General features: G+C 38.5%; 1 protein-coding gene across 14 annotated transcripts in view; it reads right to left on the bottom strand.

The window, feature by feature from the left end:
* Positions 1 to 441: 441 nt before the first annotated feature.
* The window catches only part of TTBK2 (tau tubulin kinase 2), a 145376-nt gene continuing 128100 nt past the window's right edge, over positions 442 to 17717 (bottom strand). For 13 of the 14 annotated variants that reach the window (XM_044925158.2, XM_044925155.2, XM_044925154.2 and 10 more), the window contains 2 exons: positions 9765 to 11035; positions 442 to 7254 (listed from right to left, as the gene is read on the bottom strand). In XM_044925158.2, the coding sequence (XP_044781093.1) occupies positions 6792 to 7254; positions 9765 to 11035 (1734 nt within the window). In that variant the 3' untranslated portion in view covers positions 442 to 6791. The remainder of the gene's footprint in view (positions 7255 to 9764; positions 11036 to 17717) is intronic. The other variant, XM_044925157.2, reaches the window with a different exon arrangement.

Below are 17717 nucleotides of genomic sequence, written 5' to 3'. Positions count from 1 at the left end.
CAAATCCGGAAGGGTGAAGCAGTGCCCGCATGAAAGCCTCCTGAGAGGTCCCTTGGTTCAAAGGACAAGGAAAAAGGGGATGCTGGAAAGCAGAAATCACTCCAGTGATACAGGGACGTTTCCTGCAGAGAAGGGAAAAATACCTCCAAGCAGCGATACAATGATGGGTTGAAACAGAGCTTTTAACACTTTCAATTTTATTACATGGGGAACCCTCTCCTCACATCTCTGAACCCTGGTTGTTGTCTGCAGGGGAAATTGAATACCTAGTTTCTATTCCAGCGCTTCTTTTTCTAGGTCACTTCTGGATGTGGTACTGCATTTATAGAACACTTTCTGCTCCCTGTTGATCCTGTGACCTCCAGTGCATTCAATAACCATTAAATTAGAAAAATATTTCCCACCTCTGAAATCCAAACCATCACACAAATAGAACTAGAGTTTGCATGCGGAATGAATATTTTATTACTAGATTATAAAAATAAAATACAAAATAATTTTAAAACAGAACTTAAAACACTGTACAAAGCTTTAATATGATACAAATGGGAAAATTAAATAAATAATTACACTTTTATGTACAGATGGCCTATACAAAAGCACTCATGTTTCTGCCAATACTCTGTCCTTGGTTGCCTGAGCAAAAATGCATAAAGAGGGCTGCTTGGAGGGGAAAGGGATACAATACAATACCTTTGGAGGTATTTCAAAGAGCAGTTTCTCATCACTGATTTCATGAAGAGAAAAAAGGGAGAAAACTATGGAACTGTTAAATTACTCTAACTTGTCTTGCTCGATGAGTGAATTCTTCTGGTTTGTGGTTCCATCTGATTTAAAAGATGCCAACAGTTAGAAACTTTCAAGATTTACATCTAATTCAAAATTAGGTGCTTCTCAACTCTCTCTTTTTTCCTAAAAGCTGTAAACTTGTAAGTAAATGACCCAATGACATCAGCACTTGGTTATTTTAGGAAAGGAGTCAGGAGGGGAACCAGGAACTGTGCATGAGAAGTGAGGAAGTGCGAGCCTGGGTCATCTGTTTTTTTCTTTACTCAGTTCACAAGTTCACACAATCCAATTTCAGAGCCCCAGTGGTACATGTTATATTTCCTTTAGCTTCCTCTATTTGTATTTCTGAATTAGTGAACTAATTTATCTAACTGGTGAATAGTTTAAAAAGAAAAAAATCCCAAGGGCTTTCCCTTCCCTGCGTTGATCCCTAAAATATACTCTGGTAGGTTTGTTTATCCCTTGTGGATGAGAAGAACACCCAGATAGACCCCAGGGATGGTGAAGTGCCGTATAGGAATTTTTAAGGATTTGAACTGTATATTTTAAGGGGTGGGGGGGGGTGGGGAGGGGGAATATATGGCAGGGGTAGTCTATATAAAAATTAGGTTTACCCAGTGTTTTTAACTTGGTGAGTGAACACTTATGTACACAACATGAAACAATATTAAACTACTGAAAAGAAAGAGAAAATTTCCTATCATTAGTGTGTAAAATTATGTCAGCAAGTTCTATAGTCACATGGGCTCAAAGGTCTGCCTCATGGAATCCCATTCTCTCAGTCAAGGAACCCAGAATCCCTGACCCAGAGCATCCATACTGTCACTTCAATTAAAGAGGAAGATCCTGTTAAAGTTTCACAGGGCAATGAAGAAAAAGGCTTCACTTCCTTTACATGTCTCCTTAAGACCAAGAATCCAGCAAAATCTACAGATTTAGAGTTTTAAGATTGTGGATCAGATCAAGGTGACTTTGATCTTGTCACATACTCTGATTTTTGGATCTGCTTAAGGGAAGTAATTAAACATCAAGCTTATGTTTTAAAATTTGGAACAGATAACCACAACTGAACTAGAAAATATACTGATGGGTCAAGAATATAATAATTTCAAGAATTTGAGGTGTGTAGCATCCAAATTTCCCTTTAAATCAATAGGGGGATCCTTGTCCATTTGCTGGAGTTACCTAAGAACTATATGAATTCCCCATTTATTGCCTGCAGTTCTCCCTAGCAGTGCTGGCAAGAGATTCTGCAGTATCCTGAGTCTAACTGGCTTAAATTTCTCATGATGCCAGAGAGACAGCCAAACTCTGGAGAATATCCGATGATATGTTTCCACACTACTCCCACATCCTTGAATTCTATACCAGAGTTCTACTGGATGAAGTGGGACGTCCTAACAACCACCTGGGGTTTCCCATGAACTACTCTTTCTGTATGTCTGTCTGTGGATTAGAACTGCCTCTTGTTCCCATCTCTAAGTTAAGGTCTAAATATGCACCTGTGATTCCTGAACTTGGGTAAATATTGACATGTGAGGACTACCACAGTGGTTACATGCCTTAATCCTGAATACTTGTTAGAACACAGATGATGTTCTGCAAACAACTGTCTATAGTACAAACTCAAGAAAATGAAACACAGTTGTCATCAACCATTATCTCCTCAGTGATACAGGTGCTGAAATCTCTCTCCTTTAGGCAAAGTCCCAACACATGTGTGGTAAATACACATAAACAGAAATGGGCAGATTTTAAAACAATGAATGCATACAACTTAATTCCAAAACACATAAACATGACAAAAGAAATAGTTCCCTAACATATGTCACGCTTTGATATCAGGAATGAAAAAGTTTTAAAATGTGAAAATTCTGACCTTCAAGGCTAAATCTAGACTTATCTACAAATAAATGTGTTTTCAAGTAGCCAAAGTAAGATGCATTTTTCCCTTAAGCCACTAAATTCTGAATTCCAGATCCTTTTTCTCCTATCACCAATTCTAATGTTAGATTAAAAATGTAGTTCCTAGAACAAAGAATCCTCTGCTCTTGAGGGAAGAAGCATCTGTTTTTAATTCAAAGCTATTGGATATATAAAAACTAGTTATGGTTTTAACTATCTGTGTCTGGGATTATAAAACATGCACCAACATTTTCCTTTGTCAATTAAATATAACCATAGAAACATTCACATAAAAATCTGTGGCCTGGAAGGAATCGCTGATGATTACAGAAGAACCTCAAGTTCCTGTAGTGGCTAAGAGTGACACAGAGAGATACTGCACCCTAGTCCACTGGATTAGTAAGCAGCTGAGATTTGTTTAGTGTTTCAAAGCAAACAATACAGAGTGGATAATGGCAACAGTGGGTCTCAATTACCATTTTGCTAGTTATTTAGGACTTGATTAACTTGGCAACTTAAAAAAAAGTTTCACTTCATAACATGCAACTTAAAAACCAGAATGTAACTATGCTGCTGTCAGCAAGGCCAGCTTGCACACCACAGCTGAGAGTAACAGTGTCTATTTAAGACTCACCATTCAAGCATGTTTATAATCTGTGCTTTACAGTTAAATTTGCTATGACCCAATTTTCATTCTTTGTTCACTATACGTTAGAGTTAAATGCCTTTAAGCTGTGCAAAAGACTGCTGTGTGGAATTTTAATATTTCAAACAATCTATACACCCTGGAGATTTGGCAGCATAATTTAGGAGTAAGCTACCTAAAGAGACTGAGCTATGGCTAATTTCATCTTCTGCTCCACTCAAGTAATTCCAGAGACTGGACAAGGGAGGGTAAGGGCAAGTGTGACAAGGTAACTAACCATTTTGTTGTGATAGGAGAATCTAGGAGGCACTTGGTTTTCAAAAGGTAATTTTAACTTCTTCCCCATACTACTCTTAATATAGTTTGGCTTGACTTTAAAGGATAGCCAAGTCCCTCATTTTAGAATAACCAAACTGGTTCAGAATTACTTGGATGACTTATGTCACTGAAGTGTGAAATATGCCACCACTAAAAAAAAATAATAAATTTAAAAAGAACAATAACAACAAAACCCAATTCATTTTCTGTATCATACAGAAATAAAAACAAAAACCCTTGTGCCAAAAGTGCTTTGCTCAGGGCTGCCAACTTCTCTTTTTAGCCCAAGACATCTAAAACCATAGAGGTTTTTTTTTTTTTTTTTTTTTAAAAAAAAAAAGCAGAGTAAATCTCTATACAAGACAATCCTTTTAAGTGGCTATATTGATACATGAGATATAATTAATCTTTTTTGAAAGTATCCAAGCAGAAATATCTTTGGTTAACTCTTTTTCTCTATGTGCAAAATAAAACATTCTTACACAGCAAAGTTTTCTCTCTCTGGATCTTGAGTTTGTCAGTGCCATTTAGAAAAAGGGGCAACACAGTGGAAAAGTTGGGAGAAAAACGGAAGGACTCGAGAGAGAGAGAGAGAACATTTAGCTGCCATGTTGTCATCACTATCAGGCTTAACTAGCAGAGACGTGCCCGTAAAAAATGAAATAGCATACTTCATACTGTTCGCAGCCTCATCAGTTTTTCGAATAGTTACCACAAGCACATTTCTGATTAGAGGGGTCAGGATTTAAAGCTGGCTACTTTTAGCACAATTTTGCTAATACAACAGGAAAAACAAGATAATTTCTTAATTACAGATTACTTCTTACCTCCACCCTGCCCCTGACAAAGTGAGATGAAAAGAGGAAAGCAGAATGGTAATTTTTTAAGAGATTAAAAAAAAATCTATTTATAGTAGACCCATGATTATCAACCCAGGTTATCCACTCTAACCATAGGAGAGAATTATGTGATTGACATGACAAACCTCTGAATCAGTATTACAAGCTGTCCTAGTACTTTTTCCCCTATTAAAATTTTTTTAAAATGAAAATTAAATAACCTATCTTGGCCTGTTAAAGACTGCCAACCTTTGCACTATATACAAGGAAGGCAAAAGATCTGAAGTGTCACATGCCAAGAACAGATTTTCAGAAATGAAGATAGGCAAGGCCCAAGTGTACACGAGGCACACAATAAAAAGTAATCTCACCATCTGTGATCTTGAAATTACAAATGGAGAATGAGAAAGAATGAGTTTAGATAAGCATATGTTTCTCTATATATTTATAAATATTTATATAATTTACCATGAAGACATGCAAGTAGTGTTTTAGCAACTATTATACAATATAATACAGAAGGATTGGTCTTCCGATATTACAGTTGCTTTAGTTAAACAACAAATATGTCTTATCTACTGCATTCCTCAGTAGTCTTGAAACTGGAGAGAAATTAAGATTCCACATTATGCTACATTTCTTATGGAAGACCATATATGTCTCAATAGTGTTTTGAGTTTTTTGTTTGTTTTTTTTTCAAAAAGCTCGACACAGATAAAGAGAACAAGAAAAGTTCAGTCAGTGCAGCTTCAGGGCAGCTCTGATGCAGCATTAGAGTATGTTCACTTGGTGAGGACATATCTTTCTTTTTCTGTTTTCCAATTCAACCATATTAGATTTGGCAGCAAACACAAGGTCAAAGCGAAAGCACAGATGTTTGCTAGAAGGCAGATTTCAACAGCAAGCAGACCAATTTACCTGACCTTAATGAGGTCTTTACAACACAAAAACTACAAAATATAAAAGAGCTCATTTAAAAAATCTAGTCTAATTTAACTTTGATTGATTCCTCTTAGCAAAGAGTGAGATCAGAACAAATATGATCCTCCTTACGGCTTTATAAATTAAGATTACGTGTAAATCAGGTCAAGAAGCCCAAATATTCAAACTAAAACACAGGAGAAGCAGGTAATAAAACCTTAAAAGATAAATACTGACCCTAAATTTATTTCCTCAGGTACTCATTCCTTATTGGCTAAACATATAAAATACAAAGTTTGATAATTTTAAGTCTCATCGTACCTAATTTCTTCCTATGTTTCTTTCTAAAGCTCTAAAAGCATAAAGTCACATTCCACAGCGATGTACTTTCCTGTATTGTCTTGGAGGTTAACAGTAGAAAGAGCTGGTACCTAGAATATTTAAGGAAGCAAGGTCTGCTACTCTGGTCAGTTTTCCTTCCACAAGGAGGAAACTAACAGAGGGAAGAGGGTTCTTCTATCTTGAAGAGTATTACTCTACACTCTGTCCTTCTCCCTAAAGCACTAAAGCCTGCAAAGTAGTTCTATTTAGACTTTTCCTTCCTTTACCTAACTTTCAAGTTATTTTTCACAATAAAAATATACTAAGAACTGTTGCTCCAAAGATAAATATTAGGAGATTAAAAATAATTGGATTTTAAATTCTTAGCATGTGCTGCTTAAAAGCATATTAGAATAAAGCATATTAGAATGTGTTAAAATAAGAGAGACTGGATCAGGTGCAAACACTAACTTTAAAAAATGTGAAATCCAAGGAGGGTACTAGGAATGATGCAAAGTAAGGGTGTGAACTTTCAATACATTAGATAAACACACCAGCCCAATGTATCCAAGTGCTGGCTCCCCAGCACACACTTCTCACATACTCTTAATATTGGACTTAAAATTTGACTCTCCAAGGTTGGGAAGTTTGGAAAGCAAATACTAGAAGTTTCACTTTTGCTATATAATCTTTGAGTAGAGCCTTAAAAAAAAGCAGGCCATACCCCTTAAAATTCCAATCTACCACCTACCTTCAACATTTTTGTTTGGAAGGCATCTAAAAACTGAGAGCTCATTTAACCAGTTTCACCCCCTTCAATTTTGCTGATGGCCCCTTCCTATGCAAAGACACTGATTCCTGATCTGCTTGCTGCCTGCCTTAGGTAATTTCTTATATTTATATCTTCTTATAAATAATTTATCATGTTACTTTCTTTTGTGAGAGAAGATCAACACTGATTTTTTTCTTTTTTAAATAGACAGTACAGGGACACACATGCATCAGATTTAGGAGGAAGATCGCACACCTTTCAGAGAGCTGCGGCCCAGCTCCTATCTGCTGAGTTTACTGGCTGACTTACTCTTCCCTGGGGGGGCTTTAGCGCTGGCTGAGTGGTGGTGGAAGCTGCCGGATCCTTTCAGGCCATTCTTGCTGGGTTTGCAATGCTCCTGTTGGCAGGACCTCCTGGAGGAGGAAGATCCCGAGTGGCTGGGAGGTGACTTGCTTCTCCCCAGATGTGGGGATGAACTCCTCTGGTCATGGTGGGGCCGTCCAGCCCGAGATGGTGAGGAACTGGATGTGCGAGGCAAGGAAGAGCTTCGAGGAGAGGCACTGGGACTCCTGCGAGGGACAACTGGACTCTTGGGTGGTGTTTTTGGATTGTGAGGGGTTCCTGGACTCTTGCACTGCGTAGTGCTCCGGGGTTTCTGAGATCCATTTTGAAGAATTTGGGCCAGGCGGGAGAAAAGGTCTGAGTCAGAATTGCTACTCCCTAGGACTTTATATCTGCGGAGCCTTAAAAGAACAGAGAATAATTAGTTTCATTTTAATTCACTTCAGTTGAGACTAGAAAGTCACAATGTCCCCAGTCATAATATGTAAGTGCGTGTGTGTTAATCGCTCAGTCGTGTCTGACTCTTTGTGACCCCATGGACGGTAGCCCACCAGGCTCCTTTGTCCGTGGGATTCTCCAGGCAAGAATACTGGAGTGGGTTGCCATTTCCTTCTCCAATATGTAATATGTATGATGTGAGTCGAAATCAGGAAACAGAGGACGCAGAGTTACTCTTCCATGTATCAGCTGTAGAACCCTGGACAAGTTACTTAAGCTCTCCCAGCTTTGAAAGCGAACATCATCTATCTCACAGGGTTACTGAGCAGTCAAGTGCCGTAAAGGACTGAACCGATGTCTGCCATCCAGAAGCACTACGTGCTGTTGGTCCCCTTCCTCTTAGAGCACGTTAGCTCTTCCCACTTCAGGATTCACTTCATGAAATGTCTCTAGCGTGTTAGCACATGAGAGAGAGTAAACTATTTAAGGCTTCTAGGACAGGGATTCTACATGCACTTATGCAAACATTAAACTCTACAATAGGTCTTCAACACCAACTGTACTCACCAACAGCAGGAACTGCAGATAAAAATATATTTCAACTTCTTTAATAATTTCCAAAAGAAAAGAATAGTCACTGGTTTCTCTGGGCCTCAGTTTCTGCCCCTCACAATAGCCTGTGATTCAGGAGAGCTGGGTTTGGGGACTGACTGCCTCTCTTACTGGCAACCAAGCTTGGGCCCAGAATTCCAAATATAGAAAATATTCATATGAATAGCAGTATCTCCTCTGCCCTAAATGTCTTTCTGTCTTGGCCTATCTAAAATCCATTCAGTATAAGAATTTAAACCTCAAACTGCTGACATGCCACTCCTTACAGAAGGAACCAGAAGAAAAACTTCCAAGCTGTACTGGCACCTCAGGATGCAGGGGACATGTGTAGCCACATCACCATCATGGGTCAGAACAAGTTACTGTTTTTTTTTTTCCCTCTAAATTTTCTCTCTTCTTTCTTCCCCGTCATCTACCTATACTGACAAATGACGGGAATTCATTCTGGTTAAGCCTAACTTCATGGATCTTATAGTAATACTAGAAGAATGGAGTAAGACAATGCCTCTGTGCTAGGACCTGTGTGGGAAAGCTGAGTTCCCACTGAATTCCCCGAGTTTCAGGCTGGTCAGCTGTGTAGTATCTGACACAATGCCACATGTTTGGCTTTGTTATCAAGTTACGAAGTTCTTACTTCTAAGGGAGATGCAAAGTTCTAAATAGTAGATGATAATTAAGATTTGGACTTGAGCTGCAGTCCAAAGCAGCTTAAGCCATAGATATACTATCTCTGTTAAGCATAGACACCGAACAAAAGAGAAGTGGGGGACGTGTGAATACTGTTCATGGAATCATCTTTTTAAAATGTCTCAGCTAAATGACTGCTGTTTATTCATCACCGTTTTTCCTGTTCAAGTTTAGTCCAATGGTCATTTCAAGTCCAATGTTTACCTTCGAACCTGAAAGAAACCCTAAGGCAAGTCAAAACTGAACTTACTTTAGGTAAGGATAACAACTTCTGCTGAGTAATGATACAGATAGAACCTCACTTTAATATACTTCAGAAATCTTTGTAACAGATGGAAGCCTATTGTATTATCTAAAACAGGCTATAATTTTCATGTAAATTTATTTTGATGTTCACTTTGCTTTTGTTAAAAGACTATCCTTTCACTTTGTTCTCCAAGGGTTTAGACCATTCTACTTTTTGAAAACTGAGTAATGGCTCCAAGGAAAGTACTCTTAATTGGTTTATTACTTCCCAATTATTTTCTCCTCTTCAAAATAAAATCACTCCCTGGTCAACTACAAATAAGAATATTTCAATAAACAAGCATACCATACAGTAAATATTAAGGCAATATCTTTATTATGTATGGTTGTATATATCATCAGATGTAGGGAAACTCCCTATAGGATTTTTTTTATTTAATTCATTATCATCAGATAAATATAACTGTTACAGGATCCATTCATCAAATTATAGACAAGTATTCGTCCCTAGAACTTGACATCATAATGACATCTGTTATAACGGGATTCCGATTAGACAAAACTAGAAAATTACCAATTATCTTGTTAAAATGGACTGGGGAAGAGAACCTTTGTCGCATGCTAATAAGCACTAAACAAAGTTCTTGACATATGCTACCAGATTTCCTCCTCCCAAAACAATTAAGCAAATGTTTTACCCATCTTTCAGATAAGGAAATTTGGGTTCGTACTACTAGAAAGTGGAAGAGCTAAGAATTAACTGGAATCAAATTGAACACTTCAACTACACTGTGCTGTATGGCTTGGGAAAGACAGGGAAGGAAGTAGATGATCAGAAGTAGGCAATGAAGAAATGAAACCTTTGACATAATCAAGCAGACACAGAAATCATGCTGCACACTTAACAAAGGAGAGGACACAGCATTACCTGGCTTCTACTCCAGGCCTCATGGGTGGTTTTCCGGGTGGTGGCCGAGGCAAGAACTGAGATGGAGTTGAGCTATTGACTTGATCTGTGTTGACCCATGAAACTGGTCTTGGAATTTTGCTCTTTCTGGACTGGGAGATGATGGGTGCCAGAAAGCTGTCTTCGGCTGACCTGCTCAGGTGTGAATCTGCAGCTAGTCTTGAAAAGGGGGTGAAGACTTCCTCCTCAGAAAAGGGAGCAGGAACAGTGGCTAATCTCTCCTCTAGCAGTTTATCAGAGGCACTTGAGAGGTCCCCAAGGAGAGACCTGAGTTGCCTTTTCTCCACCAGGAGCTTGATGAGGTCTGGCTGGCAAGCTTTCTTTTGGAGGAGCTTTTCTTTTGCAGAGACTGGAGAGGATGAGTCAAAAGTTGAGTCTATCTCTTGTGCTAGAACAGGGATTCGGCTGTGTCTAGTTACAAAGGATGACCTAACCACATCCTTCCGGGATGGGGGACAGTGTTCACTCTCTGAAACAGGATTAAATAGCTCTCCTTTTCTAGGGGCAATTTTCTCTCTCTTACCCTCTTGGTGCAAAAAAGTAGAGAGGTCTCCAGAATGATTGGGCAAGTCTTCACCCTTGATGTCATCCTCAGATATCTTACTTTTTTGCATTGCTGCCACCTGGCCTATCTGCTCTTCAACATATGGGTCAATAACGCGTGGAGATACTTCTGAAGGTCCAACTGCCAAAAGCTTCATTATCTCATGATTTTTGTCTTGATTTGGCACCACACTAAAAGTCTGTGTCTTTGTCACATCAAGAGGTTCAGTAGTAGCTGAGTGATCCCTTTCCATTGTTACCAAGTCTCCTGGGAGAGGGGAGATCTCAATATAATGCTGCCCTTTACTTAATTTCTCATCTTCATTATCTGACCCTAAAGCAATGCTTTTCTCTTCCAATTCCCTAGGGAGGCCCTCAAATTCTCTCAAAGCAAGTCTGTTATGGTCAGGAAGGTCTTTTGGTCCCAGGTCTTGGGATCTGTCATACTCTCTAATATTGGGTAACATGTCATGACCAATATGATCTATCTGAAGCCCCAAGTCTGTTCTGCTTCCTCCACTAGGAGGTTCGCCCTCTATCACGACCAAGCCAGAGAAGTTCTCCCTTGGAGAGTAAAGTTCCACAGTGGGCTCAATGGTATGAAGGTCTTTCTTTTCTGGCTGCTGACCATAATGAAAACTTCCTGAAGTCGACTGTGTAGATGCCACGGAAGGTCTTGGAATTGTAATCTGGGGAGAGAGGAGAAAAAAAGTTAAATGCAATCATGTGGAATTATAAATGATCCATGAGTTGAGATCTGACAGCTCAAATTCTAATTTTTCTAAGAGGAACACAGATCCCAACCGGATTTGACCAACTCATGCTTCAGATGAATAATTCTGAATACAAATGCATGGTACTCATGCTCCCCTGCTTGGAAACTATGCAGAGCAGCCTTCCTTTAAGCCCATCTCTGCCTTTGCTTCAGCCTGCTCCGTGCTCTGAAGAGTGACTTCTAGTGCCTGCACTGTCCAGGCTCCCTTGTCTTCTTCTGATTTCTGGTTGTGTTTGCCCAATGGGCAGCACCAACAGAGGATCAGAGAACTGGAGGAGAGAAAGATCTGGATGTTCCTTCTCCTGGCTTCCTCCTGAGGGACTGCAGCTTTGGTGGTACATTCTAATACTCCTGGCCACAGCTTCTTTTACAGGGACCCCTCTCCTATAGATATGACTCTTTCCAGGTTCTGCTAACTGCCCTCTTCCTTCTCTTTCAGGACTCAGAAAATTGAATAGCTCCCTCTATTTCTGTTTCCGTTGGCTCTCTCAAACTCTACCCACACATCTGTAAAAAGGTCCTTTCATTAAATTTTCTCCAAGTCCCTTTGAGTGTCCCAGCTATTTCCTGCCAGAATCCAGATACAGGATCATAGGGAAAAATTATTAGCAAATTATTTTAAGTTGAAAAACTCCAAATTTACATGCATTTATTGTACCCATAAATTCTGCCAATCAATATTACTGATATTTTCCTATAAGCAAACATGAAGATGTTACTAATGTTTTGTATCTTATTTAATTTTTCTTAAGGTCAAGTTTATGATAAATGAAATTCTACCATCCTTCTACAGAGGTCATTTCAATTCTATATGAATAAGTTTCAATATTTAGTAAGAATGTCTTTTCTTAAGGACACCTACATCTTCACATTTATTAAAATGTGTAAGGAGGCAGAAAATGTCAACTACATAAACTGGTAAGAAAAAAACCTTTTTGAGAAAGTAATTCAGATCATTTAATGAAGCCCATTAAGCTCTAATAAAATGATGGAAATTGCTCTGAAATCAAAGTGAAATGAATTTGGAGCTCTCATGGGAGATTTCACTTAGACCCCACCTCTAGTCCAATGACACTTAAGAAATCCATTTGGCCGGAGTCAGCTAAGTTGTTTAGATCTGTTTCTCTGTGTGTCAGGAATACTGTTAGGTTTAAGAACGTGCAAAGCTTGCCCTAAGCCCAGCCCAGGGAGAAAACACCTTACTAATGTCCTGGAATAGCTCCTAAATGGAAACAGTGTCCTGCTAGGCTCTGTCAGGTTAATCAAGACAGGCTGGAAAAAAAAAAAAAGACAGGCTGAGTTCAGACATGACTTCTCACGGTAAGCCCACACCTGCCATGACCTTGTAAAGAGGCAGCAAGTGCCGTTGGTGCTGTGGCCGTCAGAAGTCACCTTACACCTGCACCTCTCTTTCATTATACTAGAGGCAGATGGCAAACTGCTAATATTTTTAAAAATGATTTTGAAACTAAAATTTATAGTTATTTACTCTTCAAAATTACTTTTTAAGACCCGAGAGTGATGGTGATAAGAAAAGCAGATATGAAATGGTATTAAATACCAAATAACTAGGGAGATGACTATATTTACATTCAAAATAAACCAAGTCTTTTCATTATTATATGTAATTTCAAGTACATTAGCCAAAATGAAATCAGCATTATTTACAAAAGTAACATTCCATTGGTTTTCTAGGATTGAAGTTAGGGAATCAATGTACTTCTGAGCTTAATTCATCTGAATTCAGGACATATGTATATATATGTGTGGTGTGACAAAAGAGGTGATAATCTTGTACACAGAAAAGATATATGAACCACCAGACAGAAGAATTAATTTTCTTGAGAAGATTCTGGGCAATTATGATAAACTGCATAAATTACTGTCATATAATATTTATATAGCACTTTAATTTATAAAATATTCCTAAAATCATTTTTACTGATTCCATTTCATACCTGCTTGGTATTTTAATTGAGTACTTCTACTAACACAAATTTCACAAATGAAGAAAAACACAGTAAAAAAAAAATGTCAGGGACAGGATTCTAGGATTTTGAAAGTCCTTCTTTCAAAGGGAAAGCCTACTGACTTGTACTACACACTCTTAAATGAAGTCTTGGAAACTGAGTCTGAAAAATAAAACAAAAAAATCCACAAAACATTAAGATGAGCAAAACCAAAGATCAATAGCCACAGGCAGAAATAAAGAAAGCTAAATCGAAGTATAGATGAAAACAGCTTCCTTAACATTAGACTATAAAGAGACAAAAGCAATTCCTATACTCAGGACATTCTACAAATAGGCTAAATTAATGATCTGCCAGTAAGCCATATGTCTCTTTTAAAGGTTTACTTCTCTAATTCACAAACATTTCATTAAAGCATGAATTCAAACATTTCCTTTCTTCTGTTCTTTAATTGTATCAATATACCTTTCTACAAAACTAGAAAATGACCTCAGTCTTTTCCATTTCTTTCATATTTTCTTATTTTTATTAATGCCTAGTCCTGAGTGTGACTAATATCAGTCTCACTACTTTTTAGTTCAGATAAAGTAGCCTCATTATTTTACAGCTACCCGATGTTTAGAACTGGCCACACAGCAAGAGACAAACTGCAAATCAACTATTTGCACTTTAACTTACAAATTATCCTTTTCCTTTCCTCTCATTCAAGGATAGTAATGCTATTAAGATAATAAAAACTATGGTAAATTCAACATCCATACTAAATAGTCTCTCTTCCAAATGAAAGCAATGTGGTATATACGAAATATCTATATTTTATTTTGTTTTCCTAACAAATAATTTAGAAGAGACAGAGGTAGTAATTTATGGGTTCCTACTATAGGAAGAATAACTGAGTTATAGGAACAAATTCTGGGTCTATCAAAGAAATTAAATTTTATCCATTCAAATTTCTTTGGGCTATTCAAATTTCACTGTAGACTTCTTTTGTTTAAAGCATCTTTATATAAATACTTTACACAAGTGCCAAAAACTATGAGTAAAAGTTTTTTTAGAAGTCCCAGAAAAGACAGATTGAAATAAGTATTTCTTGGCTGGCCTATAATTATGTATCGCACACATGGCTACAGGATTTAATAGTTTTTAAGCCCCTGAAAGTGTCACTGGAAGACACTTTCAGGATAAATAGAGTCCAACCCTCCCCAACTTCCACAACCTATAGGTTTCTATCACCTCATCTGCCATACTTAAATAGTGAGAAGACTCACTGGGCTTTGAATTCTTGACCCCTAGCACTGTACCAGACGCATAGTAGATGCTCAGTAAAGGTTGAACATATGAGTAGATCAACACTGGATGCCTGGGCTCCTTCCATGAAGCTCCTAAGTGACAGTCCAATCTTTCATTTGAACAATTCACAAATGGGCTTTTTTTACTCCCCAAATTGGTCCACCCAGTCTTTAGTCTTTTCTGACTGTTCATAGATTAAATTACACTATCATATATATGTGTGTGTGTATATATATGTTATATACATATAATACATATAATGTATCATGTGTATATATATATATGTGTGTGTGTGTGTGTATATATACATATAAATAGTTCTAGAGATGTAAACTCATAGAAACAAAATTTTTCTGTACTTATAATGATCCAAATTTCCAGATCAAAAATAGAAATCCATAGTCAGAGGACATTTAGTTACTCCCTAGTTAATGCACATGCATTCAACTCCCACAAACTCCATTTCAAGTCTGACTGACTCTGCAACCCCATGGACTGTAGCCCATCAGGCTCCTCTGTCCATGGGATTCTCCAGGTAAGAATACTGGAGTTGGTTGCCATGTCCTCCTCCAGGGGATCTTCCCGACCCAGGGACTGAACCTGCATCTCTTATGTCTCCTGCATTGGCAGTTCTTTACCACTAGAGCCACCTGGTAAGCAATCAACCAGGTGGCAATCAATCCAAAAAGTTTTTACCTTTCCATACTATTAAAGTCTACATCTATCAACATATTACATGGCTCATTCACTTTTCAGTGGAAACTCTGAGTAACTCTGTGAGCTTTAATATAGTCACTCTAGGTGTACAAGGGCTCCAAATATTCAGTGGACACTGGAAAAGTCACATGAAGCTACTATTTCAGGTAAGCTGCACGACCGAACTGTCTCTCACGTCTTCATTGAGATTTTCACAATTCACAATGCAAGCCCTCATATTTGACTGAACTAATTGCAAAGCCTCCTCACTGGCTGCTGCCCCAGCCATTGTCTCTACATGGCTCGCAAAGACCATGTTACTCCCCTCCCTGAAACCTGGCAGTTTCCTGTCCTGCAGGCCATATACCTCAGCAGGGCAGGCCAACGTCCTTTATCACCTTACTTGTGCAGCTCATCTTCAGTTTCCTTCCTTTGCCCTACCATTCTGGCTTACTTATTTAAATACTCTGAATTTTGGTGTTTCAAGCCTCTGTGCCTTTGTACACTCTGTGATCTTTGCTTGACACCCCTGCATCTCCTTCCAGCAAACGTATCCTTCAAAACTCTCTTGTTTTTGAAAGTAATGAATCTTCACCGTGGTAAAGACCCTGATGCTGGGAAAGACTGAGGGCAAGAGGAGAACGGGGCAACAGAGGATGAGATGCTTGGATGGTATCACTGACTCAATGGACAGGAGTTTGAACAAACTCTGGGAGACACTCAGGGAAGTCTGGTGTGCTGCAGTCCATAGGGTCGCAAACAGTCAGACGCAACGTAGTGACTATACAACAATGGTAAATAAAATCAGAAAACAAGAGACAATTAAAACACCCAACATTGCATGCTCCTGTTCTAGGCAGATTTATCTACATCGTCAATTGTGTACACTGCTCCACCACAATCACGGACTGCAGCCTACCAGGCTCCTGCGTCCATGGGATTCTCCAGGCGAGAGTACTGGAGTGGGGTGCCATTGCCTTCTCCAATTGTTTATCCCTAAGCTATAGCATAAAACCTGGAACTTAGCAGACACTTAATAAATTGAAGGACTGAACAGAACAGAATTAAGGCAATGTAATCAACTGCTGACCTGAATCTCCTAGTACTGGTATTAGTAATTCCTGTAACACAGTCAAGAGTAATCCTCTTAACAGATGCTGACAGACAGATTACAAAAATATTATGTGACTCTTTTTGTCCTGCTCCCTCCCTGTGCATTATTTTACACCCCCAACCCCTTCTTTCTTCTTCTCAACGTCTGAGAAAAAAGTCAATGAGTAAAGTTCTTCAGTATATTACAGTCCCCTGATATAAGGAAAGGTTGGTCTGTGTGACTAATAGAATATGGCAGCAAGATAACTGCCCCTTCTGAGATTAGGTTATAAAAGACAGTGTGGCTTCTACCTTGGTGGAGGGTGTTCTCTCTACCACCAAGCCTCCCCCATCTCTGTCTCTCTCTCCTCACTCACTGAAAAAGCCAGCTGCCATGTTAAGTATGGAAAGCCTGAGTGGTGAAGAACTGAAGCCTCTGGCCAACACTCAGTGAGGAACTGAGGCCTGCGAACAACTACGTGGATGGCCTTGGAAGTGGATCTTCCCAGCCCAGTCAAACCATAGATGATTTTCCTGGCTAAGAGCTTGGTAGCAACCTTATGAGAAACCCTGAGCCAGACCTAACAGACTAACAGACCTGTACTCCCAACCCTCAGAGAAAGTGTGAAATAACAACTACTGTTTCAACAGTATTCTTGCCCGGAAAATTCCACGGACAGAAGAACCTGGAGTGCTACAGTCCATGGAGTTGCAAAGGGTCAGACACAACTGAGCTAAATTTGGGGTACTTTGTTACATAGAAATAGGTAACATATAGGTGGTATTATTATTATCCAGTCACATTTATACTGTTTGCAAAGTAAAATGAAGCACTGTCTTTCTAAAGGACTGTCTAGAACCAAGAGATCATGTGGTACAATCCGCCACAATATTCTGTAAGGAAAAACTCCTCCATTTCCACAATAAGACCTAAGTCCAATTTCTCCCTACCAACAGTGATTACCCAACACCACGTGAAACTGGTGGTCACCTTCTTTCCTATAATCACTGCCATTCTGGTCCAGTAGTCAGACCTTTTTCAGAGCAGTTATTTCAGTTTCCTTCTCTACACTTGTTCATTTATGCCAGCTTAATTTTGCCTCTCCATTTGCTAATCAAAACATAAGGTAATATATATTATCCTATAAACCAAAGATTAGTCTTATTTTGCCCCCTGTAAATCTATGTTGTTCAGCATCTTTTTAGAAATGATTAGTAATGTGTTCAACTTCATCATCATTTACCCTGATGGGGAAAAAAATCTAATTTCCAAAAACAACCCCAAACCAATTTCTTTTCAATCTAGCAAATTTATCCATCTTTCAAAATATATTATCTAAAAATGTTATACATGTTATGTGATACCTAGTGGTTTCATGTGTATGGATAAGGAAAGCCCTAAACAAAGTTCATAAATCTGTGCTAAGAAACAGAATTAAAAAGAGCTGAAGTTCTCATCAGTTAATATTCTAGCTATATTTATAATACAGATAAACTCTGCCTTGCCTATTTTCATAGCTCTTACATATTTTAAGATACCATGACATT

Source organism: Bubalus bubalis, chromosome 11 (genome assembly GCF_019923935.1).
Source record: "Bubalus bubalis isolate 160015118507 breed Murrah chromosome 11, NDDB_SH_1, whole genome shotgun sequence".
In the NCBI taxonomy this organism is placed as follows: Eukaryota; Metazoa; Chordata; class Mammalia; order Artiodactyla; family Bovidae; genus Bubalus; species Bubalus bubalis.
Note: the sequence above shows the minus strand (reverse complement) of the source record. Positions and strands in the feature narration are given on the sequence as shown.